Raw genomic sequence first — 12,500 nt, 5'->3', positions numbered from 1 at the left:
CCGTTCATCTGTCACCAGACTGTTTAAGTTATAAGAAAAGCCAGATGAGATTTCTTTTGTCTCCGCAGACATACAGCCGCGCAGATGCACTTTATAGACATATACAGTTAGCAGACGCATACAAAAACGCATGCTTTGAGCTGTCAGTCGCTTTCGCTGTCTGACTGCCAAAAAAGGTGTGCAGAATCCGTGCGACTATCCCAGCATCCGACGAACACATGTGCTGCAGCCATGTGTTGGGGTGTGTGCATGAGGGCCTGAGGCCGTCCTTTGATTCGAGTCCAGGTGCATGTAGTTGAGTTGAAATGATGGAGGAAGACAGTCATACTGAGATCCTCACTGAAACCATGTGTACAGTGTAACTTCTTGGCTTGAATGAAACTCTCGGAATGAATGGGTCTTGGAGCATAAGCTAAAAGTGAAACCGTCGGGAAACTTAAAACAAAGTGCAATTTCCATACTTGTAAAGATAGAGCGGCATCTCGATTCGTTTAGTGCTAATATAATTCAAGTTACCTGTGGGCGTTTATGACTGTTATATCTAGCCATGGATAGCTGATATGAGCTTTTCAGGGTTTAGCTATGGGGCCTCGTCAAAGGAAGAACTGTGGGTAAGAGTGAAAGTGACCTTCTTGGTTGCCATATAATAAAAAACCAAAATACAAATTCCAAAACTTGCATAAGGAAAATATAAAGCTTATTGTTGATCCATTTTATGAACCTTTTTGGTGATTCGTATATGACCTTCAAATGATTATATGGACATTTGTACGGATAAGATAAGCATACACAAAAGGCAAACTTGGAGAAGCAATGAAGTGAAAAGCAACTTTTTTTTCCCTTTTTCTCTCGGCCTCTCCCTTCAGCATTATTAACAGTGATTAGTGATGTGGGGGCAGCCGGTGGGGTAATTAATGATGCTTTTACCCCCCCCCCCCCCTCTGCTCCCTCCCCTGCCACCCCCCCCCCCCCTCCCTGGTCCCCTTCCACCACCCGCATGGAGAGTGGTTCATTTGAACATGAATGCGTGGAGCAGCTGCCACTTACCGTGCACAAATGGGAGACGTGGCCGCGCACGCAGAGAGAGAGAGAGAGAGAGAGAGAGAGAGAGAGAGAGAGAGAGAGAGAGGCTGAGCCACCGGGGGCGGTCAGGGGGCCGGATAAGCGTCAGACAGCTGGAGCTGGACAATGTGCTCTCAGTTATTCATTAATGCTGTTAATGAACGCATCGGGCACCGGCAGGGCGGCCTGGACAGTTTGGGGACTTTCCATGGGCCCAGCAACAACAACAGAAGCAGCCGCGCTGCAAGGCAGCAGGAGCAGCGAGGTAGCGTGTAGTGGGCAGTGGGGTCCAGTCCTAGCCAGAGAGGTCCTGACCCCTGGGTGGCTCTCCCTTTGCTGATAGCCCCTCAGCACAGATGAGAAGAAATGGGGGGAGGGAGAGAGAAAGAGAAAGAGAGGGAGGGAGAGAGAGAAGGAAGGAGACTGGGGGTTGGTGTTAGGGAGAGAGAGAGAGAGAGAGAGAGAGGAGGAGGAGGAGAAGGAGGAGGAGGGAGGGGGAAGTGGCCTGGAACAGCCTTTTAAACAGTGACAGTTACGGGGAGCCAACTGAAAATTTCATAAATTTGATACATTAATCCTCTTCGACTGGATACAGGAAACGCTTATTTTAATGCCCCATATGGTGCCACACAGGGTTTTAACATATCTTTGCCAAGACTGGGAAAGTAGGAGGAGGATATAGCTCTAATTAAAAGAAAATTCATTTATTTTTCTAGATCAGACCCCCTTAATTCACTATGTCATCAATTGAAGAATCCACACAAAGTTTCCATAGAGATGAGGTTTTTAATTTTTTTTAATGGTTTGCTACTTGGGTTGTATTCAAGTGTCTTGGTGGGAATAATTAGTGACAGTGACAACATAACATAAAAGGCAGTGACAACAACATAAAGAACTGTTATACAAGTCTAATTGCATTCGTAATTTAACAGACATCCTTCATGAATGAAAACTGATTTTAAATTGTGAAACCTTTATATCATTCTTTTTCATTATTCACTTAGTAAGAGGACAAATGACGACTCAGCAGTCAAGAGGAGGGGTATAGACTAGTCTCTTAGTCATCAGTCATCAGAGAGACATGTCATTTATGTCACTGAACATATGACCTTGTGTGTGTGTGAGAGAGAGAAAGAGAGTGTATGTGTGTGTGTGTGTGTGTGTGTGTGTGTGTGTCTGTGTGTGTGTGTCTGTGTGTGTTGAGAGTGAGTATGTTCAAGTCACACAGTGAGTGTGAGTGAGTGTGTGCTGGAGTCACCATCTGCAGAGGTGGCAGGTGTTCCTCCTTTCTTCAAAGAGCAGGTTTTTTATGTCCCTCCTCAAGTTAGTTGCTCGGTTTCCATGGAAATGCCCAACAGAAAGAGTCTTGTCTTAGGGGGCCTGCACTGGGGGAGGCTTTACTCTCTGCCTGTGCTGAGGACTAGAGCAAGGGAAGAAAGAGAGAGAGAGAGAGAGAGAGATAGAGAGAGACAGCCTTGACTGAAAACAACCTAGAATTGTCTGCTAGTTTGATGTTCAGTTTAAATGCAGACGTTCTCAGCGGATGTGGACTAAAGCCCGGACACACAGACCCTCTTGTGCTGATGGCTCCACCAAGTTCGCTGGCCTGAAGTCTGCTCAATCACTGCTGTCTGGCAATAAAGGATGTGGGAATATATTACCTTTACAATGTAAAGGTAATCACTGAGAATGAATAAATAAATAAACAAGCCCCCTGCCTCTCTCTTCAGTCTGCAACAATTAGGTTGAGTGCAAAAAGCACACTCTAGGGGCGACAATGGCTCTATAAGTCCTCGTTGAGAGGCGTTATTCCTGTTTGACTTGAGTTTATTTGGATTGCCGGCGTCGCCATTGTTCCTTGATTACCTAGGCTATAAGCTCTAACTGGAGTGAAGCAACATTCCGCGCGAGAGAGAGAGAGAGAGAGATAGAGAGAGGAGAGAGAGAGAGGGGGAAGGAGAGAGAGAGTGACAGAAAAGGCACACCCATGCGTAGGTGGAGACAAAAGGGCAGTGCTTTGTTGCCAGCGCTGCAGGTCTACAGGTGTGAAAGGGGATCTGAGGAGCCGCCACCACTGGGGCCACCGCTCCCTCAATCTGGGGCTGCGGAGGGGGTCGCCTGACCTGGGATGCAATCTGGTCCGATGAGGAGAGGGGAGGGGTGGGGGTCGGGTGGGGGGGGTGAAAAAGGAAGCAGGCCAGTCACCTGGCCCCTCTCGTCTCTGCGCCGCTGGGAGAGTTTAGGTGCCTTTTCCCTCCGGGATGGGACGAGGGGGTACGGGAGGCATCGGCCATCGCCATCTGCCGCATCGCGTTCTCAAGTGTCCTCTCGGCCGTCTGTGCTCTTCTTGCCAGCGTGGGGAATGGAGGAGGTGGTGGCGGTGGTTGGGGTTGGGGGGTTGGAGAGCGACACTGTATCGCCTGACCTTTTCTCTCTCCGCACGTCCACGGAGGGCTGACACCTAATCAGCTCGGGCAGGTCTGCAGATGAGCCGACATGTGGCCGAGAGGACACCAGGGAACCTGCGGTCAGGGATCGAGTGTCACGGGGGGAGCGGAGTGGCCGCCGCCACCGCCTGATGGCTTTTGCACATTAAAGGGCTACAGTCATTTGTAACCTCCCTATTCAGGACTGGACGAGGGCAGAGAAAGGGGGAGGAGGAGTGGCTGGCTGGCTGGTCTGCCCTGTTATCTTACCGTCCAGGGCAAATGGTTTGCTCACTGATATCACTTTATCCGCTTGGCAGACGCGGAGTGATGCTGCACAGCTTTTATCAAGGCACAATTGGACGCATGGCCTTTTCATATCCATCTGTCTGCTCGGGGCTTATCAAAAACTGCCATTTCACCTCAGTCAGTGTAATTTCAGCCCAGAGGGCAAGGGGAACCACAGCGCAGCTGAGAGGGGGACCTCACAAACAAGCCTATCTCTCCAATTATTACAGCAGTCGACTTTTACTCATTGTGAGGGCATGCTGATTACTCACATGTTTCTGTGGAAAGTCTCAGAGGGCAGACTAGTGTTTTTGAGTGTTTTAAATACTTCAATAAGGTGATAATTAACATAGCCACAAACAATTCCCTTTCATCTTTAACCAAGACCAAAACACAAAGACATAGGACTCAGCACAAGAAAGCTCTCTTTTTAATTGTCTTCCTTTGCCAAGTTTATATGTTGTCTGAGTGGCAATCACCATGCCTGTTGTAGGACATTTCGTAACTGATAAAGGATATCATTACATATCTGCGATTACAGGATTATCAAAAATTCTCTGATCGATGTGTCATGTGTATCTTATCAAGGACTATTTCTCACGTGTCTCCTATAATCCTTTCATGATTTTAGTCAAGCATGTCATCCTGTCTGTCATCATTACACAACACTTTAGCATCTCTTGGAATGACATGTCACCTTTAGTCTGAGTGTGTGTGTGTGTGTGTGTGTGTGTGTGCGTGCGCTTGTGTGTGGTGTTGGGGGGAGTGCATACTTCGCACCAAACTGATTTTAATTGGGTTGTTTTCTGGAATCCTCCAAGTATGCATACTAATGTAGTCAGCCTGGCTAATGGCTATCAGCGCTCATTTGAAGCGAACAATAATGATGTGTAAAGGAAGAAGGTTACAGTTATTGGCCGGGAGTACATTGTCTATGGTCCATGCTTTGTGATGCTAATATTGAATTTTAGGGTTGGTGAGAAGGGGGAGGGGGGGGGCTACAGGGACGGGGACTGTATTGCCACACAAACTTCAAAACTCATTTCTGTTTTGGTCACCCCCCACCCCTCTTTCTATACAGTTTTCACTGGTAGCAGCTCTGCGGCGTTTCTATGCACCTCTGGACCATAAAATTATATTTATGCAAAGTGCTTTGCGATGGCCCCCTCCGAGACAATTTTGTTTAGGAAGCATCAATTGAAATATTCTTATCCTAATGTTCTGCCCTCTCTTTCACACAGCTCCTCTACATAAAGCTATGGTAATGGGGCATGAAGACATGGCTCTAATGGATGTCTTATGAAGATAATCTGAAGGCAAGCCTTGTCATGTTTCTGACAAAAGTTCTGAACCATGCCCATAAAGAGGTGTGGAGGAATAAAGAGCTGTCCACAGACCAAGGTTTTCACAGAAACCTTTTTATATATTTTTTTTACTATAAAAAATTTACTTTTTTTACTTTTTTTTTCATTTTGAATTGAACAGATTTTAATATCTACAGTTAGACAACATATTATTTTCCAGATAACTCTGTGACTGTCATATTCAATCTACATCTATTTAAACAAAATAAACATTTATAGAAAAGCATTACATGAAAAGGAAATAAAGAAAGCAGAAGTTTTTGTGTCTATGGTAAAATTATGGCACTAGATAAAACAATACAGTAATATAACAATAATAAACAACAATAAAGCAATAAAAAGAGAGATTAAAATGATATTTTAATGGATAATTCAATTGATTTTCTGTTTAATTTGTGTTATTAGCTATTTCAATTCAGCATCACTATATGTACATTAAATTTAATGATTTAATCAAAAATACATCTCTATTACAAACCCATTTGTGAAAAAAACACTTTGTTCTGAATTTGTCACTTAAGACACATTTTAATATTTCATATTTAAGGATCTGTGCATATTTTTGACACGTTCCACACTCTCAAATCATACAGTCATTACAGTCACAAGTCATTACAAACCTTAATGTGGTTCAATACATATTGTTTTCAGTTAATTTTACAAACATTTGTACAAAATGTAATTTAGTCGACAATGTGCATTGAAAATACATGCGCCATTTGTGAGTCTACTATTGATCCAATTAAGGTGTTTTATCTAGAAGCAGACAGCATAAAATTATATATCTGACATTAAATCATTGACAGTCGAGCCTTGAACCTGGCCTTCAGGTATACATTTGACAGTCGCCTCTCCCAACATCGCATGGTTAACAAACTCCTTCCAATGCTCATAAGTCGGCTGTGGGTATCCAGTAAACTTTTCTGCACTCAAAACTTTTTTGAAAGCTGTGACGATCCTGTTTTTGACACTTAAACAAAACAAAAAAAACTATGAATGGTAAAGAACCAAGAGGCAGCACAAGCAAAAGGAGGCGGTTTAGCCTTTGTAGTCAGTGAGGAATGCGGAAATGTTCCTGCCCTGTGTCAAACCTCTCTGAAGGGGGTCAAGGCACATTGAGCCAGCGTGGGAAAGCGTAGAGAAGACGGAGCTCACAGACAAGCATTGCATATTCTGGGATTGATGGGAAAACCATAATGGGGGGAGCAGAGACACAGTAACGCGAAGAATATATTCAGCTTCATACAGTGATCCCTAGGAAAAAAGCAACAAAAAAAACGCACTGCATAAGCTGCGCACACTGATTTGGGCGAGGAAAACGCACCCCCCTCCCTCTCTCTCTTGGTAGTTGATCTATTTGAGTTGCAGTGGTGGTACCGCTGGAGGATGGGGGCTCGTGCGTGCACCATGTCTCTACCTGTGTGGCCCTGAAGACGGACAGTGAGAGATCTGTGCCGTGTTTGCAAACATCGGCTTGCGAAGACACCGGTTCCTCATCGCCTGTTTCAGAAGAACAAGTCACAGCAGAATTTTAAGTAAATAAAAAAGGTAAAGTTTATTTGTGCTCGGGTGAATCGCAGAGGCTTTGTTGCATTATATGCACGTGCATGTTCCTTAGAATAACTTTGGTGAACTGGGATTTTTGTATGGAAGTTTGTCTTTAGAGGTTTAATTGTAGGGTAAGCCCTACTTTGGGGAAAGTTGTACCAAATAGTTTTATTGATCAGTATTGCACATATTAACATGCATTTTTGCAATGACACATGCTGTATACTCCGTTACCACACATGTGGTTTCAACTGACAATTTACTGATATGAAAAGTTTACACAATGAAATCACTAGACAGCCACGTGCTCAGGACTGTATTTAACCAAACAAGAGACTTTATTGCAATGAACGCACCAGAGCTATAGTGTTAACCAACAGACTTATGTTATAAAGTTCACTGATGTCGAATTTATTTCTTGATTTAATATTTTGAAAGTTGTTGTTTACAATATGCTTTCATGCCTAATACACGCTATGGTTGATATTCGGCAAATATCTAGGTTTATCTAGTCATTATTTGGACATGAATAGATATTTATATTTTGCCATGTGACTCCAGATGTTTTATGGGGAAACAGGACATGACTTGACATGGGTAATTGTTTAAAAAGTGGGAGTGGAAGAGAGCAAACTCGAGGTTAGCAGTGTCCAGAGAGGGTAAACAATCGTTTAAAGTCCGCCTGTTGTGCGCCTATTTGTGATAAATCCGGTTATATTTGTGTTTACCTCCGCTTCCTTTGTGCTTGCTTCACACAGACTGTAGCCTACACGTGCCAGAGCCGTTTTCCCAATGATGCCCCTGTAAAGAATCTTCGTCGGGATTCCCCGCAGCAGGCTGCATTGAACTGAGGAGCAATACGTTTTTAAGATGGACAAAGAAATAGTCGGTCAGTCCTATGAGCCTGTTGCCGAGATAGGTGAAGGTGCTTATGGAAAGGTGTACAAGGCTCGGGATTTGAATAATGGGGGTCGCTTTGTCGCCTTAAAACGAGTGCGGGTACAAACAGAGGAGGAAGGGATGCCTCTCTCCACCATTCGCGAGGTGGCAGTGCTGAGGCAACTGGAATCCTTTGAGCACCCCAACGTTGTCAGGTAAGGTGGGGGTGCCCTGATAATGTGTGTGGGGGATATTTCATGGTATCGTAGTTTGCATATTACTGTGGCTGCAGTTTTTGGGTATGAGTGGATCCTTCAATTGTGCTTTCCCCAGACTGATTATTGTATTTCCTGTACTGGCTTAGCCTCAGTTGAACTCATATCAGAGGGGATTTTACAAAATCATGGAGCATGCATCTCTTACCATCAAACATTTTTTCTTCATTAAGATTGGTACAGTCATACTCGTATGTTGTGTTGCATTATACTGTATTCATATTATATGTTAGACTAAGCCATCATATTGACACGTCATTTCCTTGCCATGCACCACCATGCCATATCCTAGATGTTGTGAGCATGAGGGGGTGGTTTGATTCCCCCAATAGTAGATATTTTACTGGGGGTGGGGATCCTTTTTGGTTAAGTGGAGACCTTTCTGGGTCTTTTCTTATTTGGAGTAGAATTAATGACCTCCTCATGGTGAGGTCCAACCTGGAATTGTTTTAGGGCTGTCCTCCAAAAGCCCAGCAGCCAATGAACTTTTCATCTGCAGCTGAGTAGTTCCCGAGTGCTTCCTATAGAGTGTAGATGGATGGATGGATACATAGATAGATAGATAGATAGATAGATACTTTATTGATCCCCAAGGTGAAATCAGAGATCAGGACCAAAACTTTAACATTACAAAATGTAACTCATGACAGATGAGTCCTGGCAACTCCACTGCATGGTCCTCTCCATTACAGGTGGAAGCTCTGTCTTGCCATTATGCTCCATTGTAGAGCTGCTTCAGAATATTTTTTTTTAATGGGTTCAAATCAGCACGACTGACCTGTTGCTCATCCATGGACAGTGGGAAGCTGCAGATTCTGAAGGACAAGTGATAGCACTTTCATTCAGCCTGTGCTAAGAGTGCGTCATACAGTGACCCCGCTCAAGGTCCAACCTTGCCGTTGGACGTAAATGGGAGATGGAGGGCAGTTGAAAAGTGTCTGATTATACACATAATATTTATTTGCCAGCCAATGTCAACTTGGGACAAGAGCTTTGACAAATTGGCTTCCATGTAAATGTGGTCTGCAGTTCAAGCATAACCTAGCCTTGGTATGTTCCCACTTTTACTTGTATGATTTATTTGTACATAAGCATAAAAATAAAATTAAAGATAATTTTGTGCACACATGGGCTTGAGATTCTTAAGAAATGCATTTTTAGACTTCTTAGGTTTTTTTCAGTTCTTTTTCAACATGTTCTACTGTTTTACTGACCTGATGTACACTTATGCAGGAATGGACAGATGTCACAGGCGAAAAATTGGGTCAGAAGGAATTTTTTAATTGTGTGAGATTCAATTGTTTTGTGACTAGCAACCTATGTCCATCCTCTGTCCAATAAAGTTCTATTTACAGAACACACATATAATAAGCCTGTAATGGAGGCCTAGGCTGTAGGTTCACAAAAGAATGACAATGTCTTCAAATCAGTTGGACTGTTACTTAGGTGGGGGAGTTGGATATGTAGGGAATGAAACTCAACATGAATAGATAATGTATAAACCCCTTCAGCCATAGTGTAAACCACCATCCATTGGCAGATAGACATCATATTTTTGCATGCATATTGCAAATCATAATTCTGTTAGGCTTATGCTGCCAAGTTATAGCAAGATTTTAAGTGATGGCAATACGGAAATAGATAGATCCTATAGATTGGATATCTCTTAACCAAAACATGGTTAGGGTGAACAGAACTTGGTGAGGTGAATTAGCCTATACTTACACAAAGATTGCTAGTAAGTATTGTCATGTTATACCAAACAAACCCAGAGAAGGCTTTGACCGCTGATGTTTCTGATAGACTATGCTAATCTCATGCAAATAGAACAAATGGACTGATGAGTTTTAGGTTTTCCATGAGCTGTATCAACCAGCAAGTTTGCAACTTCATCTGATTTTCCTAGATTTTCCACAGCAAAAACTGAGGGAGCAAAAATTTAATCTGAACCAAGCCCCCCACCCCCCCAATCCCACCCCGACGCCAGCCCTGGTGTTACCAAAGAAGGAAGTTGTAATCTACACTAAATGGAGGCTCTGTTCCCTAATGCTAACCAGCATGGAGGCCCACTGATCCTTAAGTGCTGTGCATTTTGGGCTGGCCTAATGTTACTACAGACAACCCTTGGATGTTTCTAATGAGAACATTATTCATTCCATATGGTTTATGGAGGCTCCATTGTACAGAAACAATTTGGTTCCTTGGAGTTCTTTTCTCCTTTTTTTAACCCCATGTTTTCAAGTGGTAGCTCCTTCCATGATGTCATAGCTAGTAATGAGGGTTGACCATGAAAGCGTCTTTCTGTAGACCAGGGGATTTAGCCCCTGGTTTGTGTGACCAAGCATATTGAACCTGAACTGAGAGCCACAGTTTTTCACAACACAGCCAAGATGATTTGTCATTCGAAACCCATTTCACATGGAGGAGGATTAGATATCTTTTGCAAATCCACCCAATGCCTCCCATGTATATGACTTCTCTGACTGAATGTATGCTTAGGCTTATATGTAAAATCTCACTGCCATTTATTACATGAGTATTAACGCTCACACAGTATTTACTGGTCATGTTGTACACTATGCATTACACATATCCAAGTATTGGTAACCAAGTTCATTCAGAATACCAAATTTTTTGTATTTATCATTTCATTGGTAATGATGTTAGGGTGAATGCCATTGCTAGATTTTACTATTTATAGGCAGAGATGAATTACATGGCATCTAAAAATGACTTGAGATACAAGTTTCCTTTTATCTGATGGATTGGTGCGAGATGGTCACCATGGTCACCATCACATACCCTACATGGGTTGCTATGAAACATTGCGTGTTACCATGGTTTGACAAAGGGAATTTCCTGGTTCTCAGTCTGAAAAGGAGGTATTAAATAGCTTTTACTCAAAAGACTCCACTCTCTCAGTCCATGTATTATTATGAATTAGTTCATGGTGACCATGTTCTCTTGCACAGGTGCAAACATCAAAAAAACCCACCTGGAGAAATATAATGCACACTGCACAGAAGAGCATACCAGTTCAAAACCTGATGTCATTAGCATATTGGATTAGCAAAGACATTCATACCATTCCATTGTCTGTACTCAGAACATTCATTAGGATTAGTGAAAACAGAGAACACCTTTCTTTAACAATGTTCATTGTTGGACGTGGAGCAAATCAGTTCATGCTTGAAACATTAGGCCAAACCCCGTAGCATGCACACTGACTCAGACTCTGTACTGCTGTGGGCTAAAGCTTTTGGGGTTGTTAAAAACTGTTGCATTCCTCACATACTCTGCAAAGGTGTAAGTTAACTGGGATATGAAGGGGGGAGAGATGTCCTGTAGCCAAGATGATGATCAGTCACGGGGGCTGAAGCCGCCTTGACTGGTTGGCTCTTTTCATTTTGCCAACAAAGCCTCAGTATTTGAAGCATAGCGGACATTCTTTCAAACCATCAGCACAAACTAGTCTGGACAGTGACCTGACACAACCAAAGAGCCTTTTTTTTTGTACAGTGAAAGTGGATTATCAAAATCAAATGATTATTGAAATGAAGGCAGGCCGCAGAGAAGTGATGTCCTTGCATGATATGAAATGCTCTTTTCAATCACAATTTGATCATTTGGTGAAGTCCATCTTACATAATTCTTTTTAGAAACAGCAGGACTTAAAACAAACCATCATTATGTGTTTTTCTACAGAGCAATTTTATCATTATATATTTTTTAAATGTTACATTTGCATTTGTTGATGATTCTTTTCTATGAATGGCACTGACGCTGTAGAATATTTCACTTCAATTCCTACAGTAAATGAGACTGAAAATGGTGTCGGAATCCATTTAAATGAACTAGCCTCCACAAAATGGTGTAAATAGCTGAGAAATGCCACTGCTCTCATTTCCTCCAGGCTCTTTGACGTGTGCACTGTATCCCGAACCGACCGAGAGACCAAACTGACTCTGGTGTTTGAGCATGTGGACCAAGACCTGACCACATACCTTGAGAAGGCGCCAGACCCAGGGGTACCCCCCGAGACGATTAAGGTACTGCCCGCTAATGTCAATTTGCTATGCTAATGACCTTCAATGAATGCAAGGACTAAGCTCTCGAGGTCTCAGACTCTCTCCCAGAAAGTGCCGGAAGGTATGGCAAGCAGCCGGGGCGAGTTTGCCGACTGACTTTTTGCAGGAGGTGCCTTGGCTTAGCTCGCCCAGGCAGATGTAGTACAGCTCTCCCACACATCACAGTGAGCCTGGGCCTTTTGAAGACCAGTCCATGTGGTAGATGGGCTCCTAATTAGAGGGCCAAGCCCTTGTATGCTTCTCTATTTTCATTCTGGCCTCTCTGTTTTTTTCAAACCGTGGATTGGGCCGAGGAATGTTGTTTCAGTGTGTGGGTGTGTGAGTGAGTGTGTTAGTGTGTGTGTGTGTGTGTGTGTGTGTGTGAGGGAGAGCGAGTCTTGGTGTGAGTGTGTGCATGTGTGTGTGTGTGTGTGTTAGCATGTGCATGTGTGTGTGTGTTAGCATGTGTGTGTGGGTATATGTGTGTGCACCTTCAGTCACTATCCCAGTAGTTCACATTTCAGGCCAAGCAGAATAGTGTTACTGGAAAGACCTTCCGGCTCAAAGCAGGCTGTTGGTAGCATTCATTCA

The 12,500-nt window shown here is 43.3% G+C and overlaps 1 protein-coding gene across 1 annotated transcript in view; it reads left to right on the top strand.

Annotated features, from left to right (window-relative positions):
• The first annotated feature begins 5,704 nt into the window (after window positions 1-5,704).
• cdk6 (cyclin dependent kinase 6) overlaps window positions 5,705-12,500 on the top strand; it is a 41,238-nt gene continuing 34,442 nt past the window's right edge. The window contains exons 1-3 of the mRNA XM_076301747.1: window positions 5,705-6,688; window positions 7,447-7,782; window positions 11,756-11,891. Coding sequence (XP_076157862.1) covers window positions 7,559-7,782; window positions 11,756-11,891 — 360 coding nt within the window. The 5' untranslated portion in view covers window positions 5,705-6,688; window positions 7,447-7,558. The remainder of the gene's footprint in view (window positions 6,689-7,446; window positions 7,783-11,755; window positions 11,892-12,500) is intronic.

Source organism: Alosa pseudoharengus, unplaced genomic scaffold, assembly GCF_046254945.1.
Source record: "Alosa pseudoharengus isolate Yale_2024_CS ecotype anadromous, Long Island Sound unplaced genomic scaffold, YU_APseudo_1.1 YU_APseudo_1.1_scf_23, whole genome shotgun sequence".
Taxonomy (NCBI): Eukaryota; Metazoa; Chordata; class Actinopteri; order Clupeiformes; family Clupeidae; genus Alosa; species Alosa pseudoharengus.
This window is presented reverse-complemented; position numbering and strand designations above follow the sequence as displayed.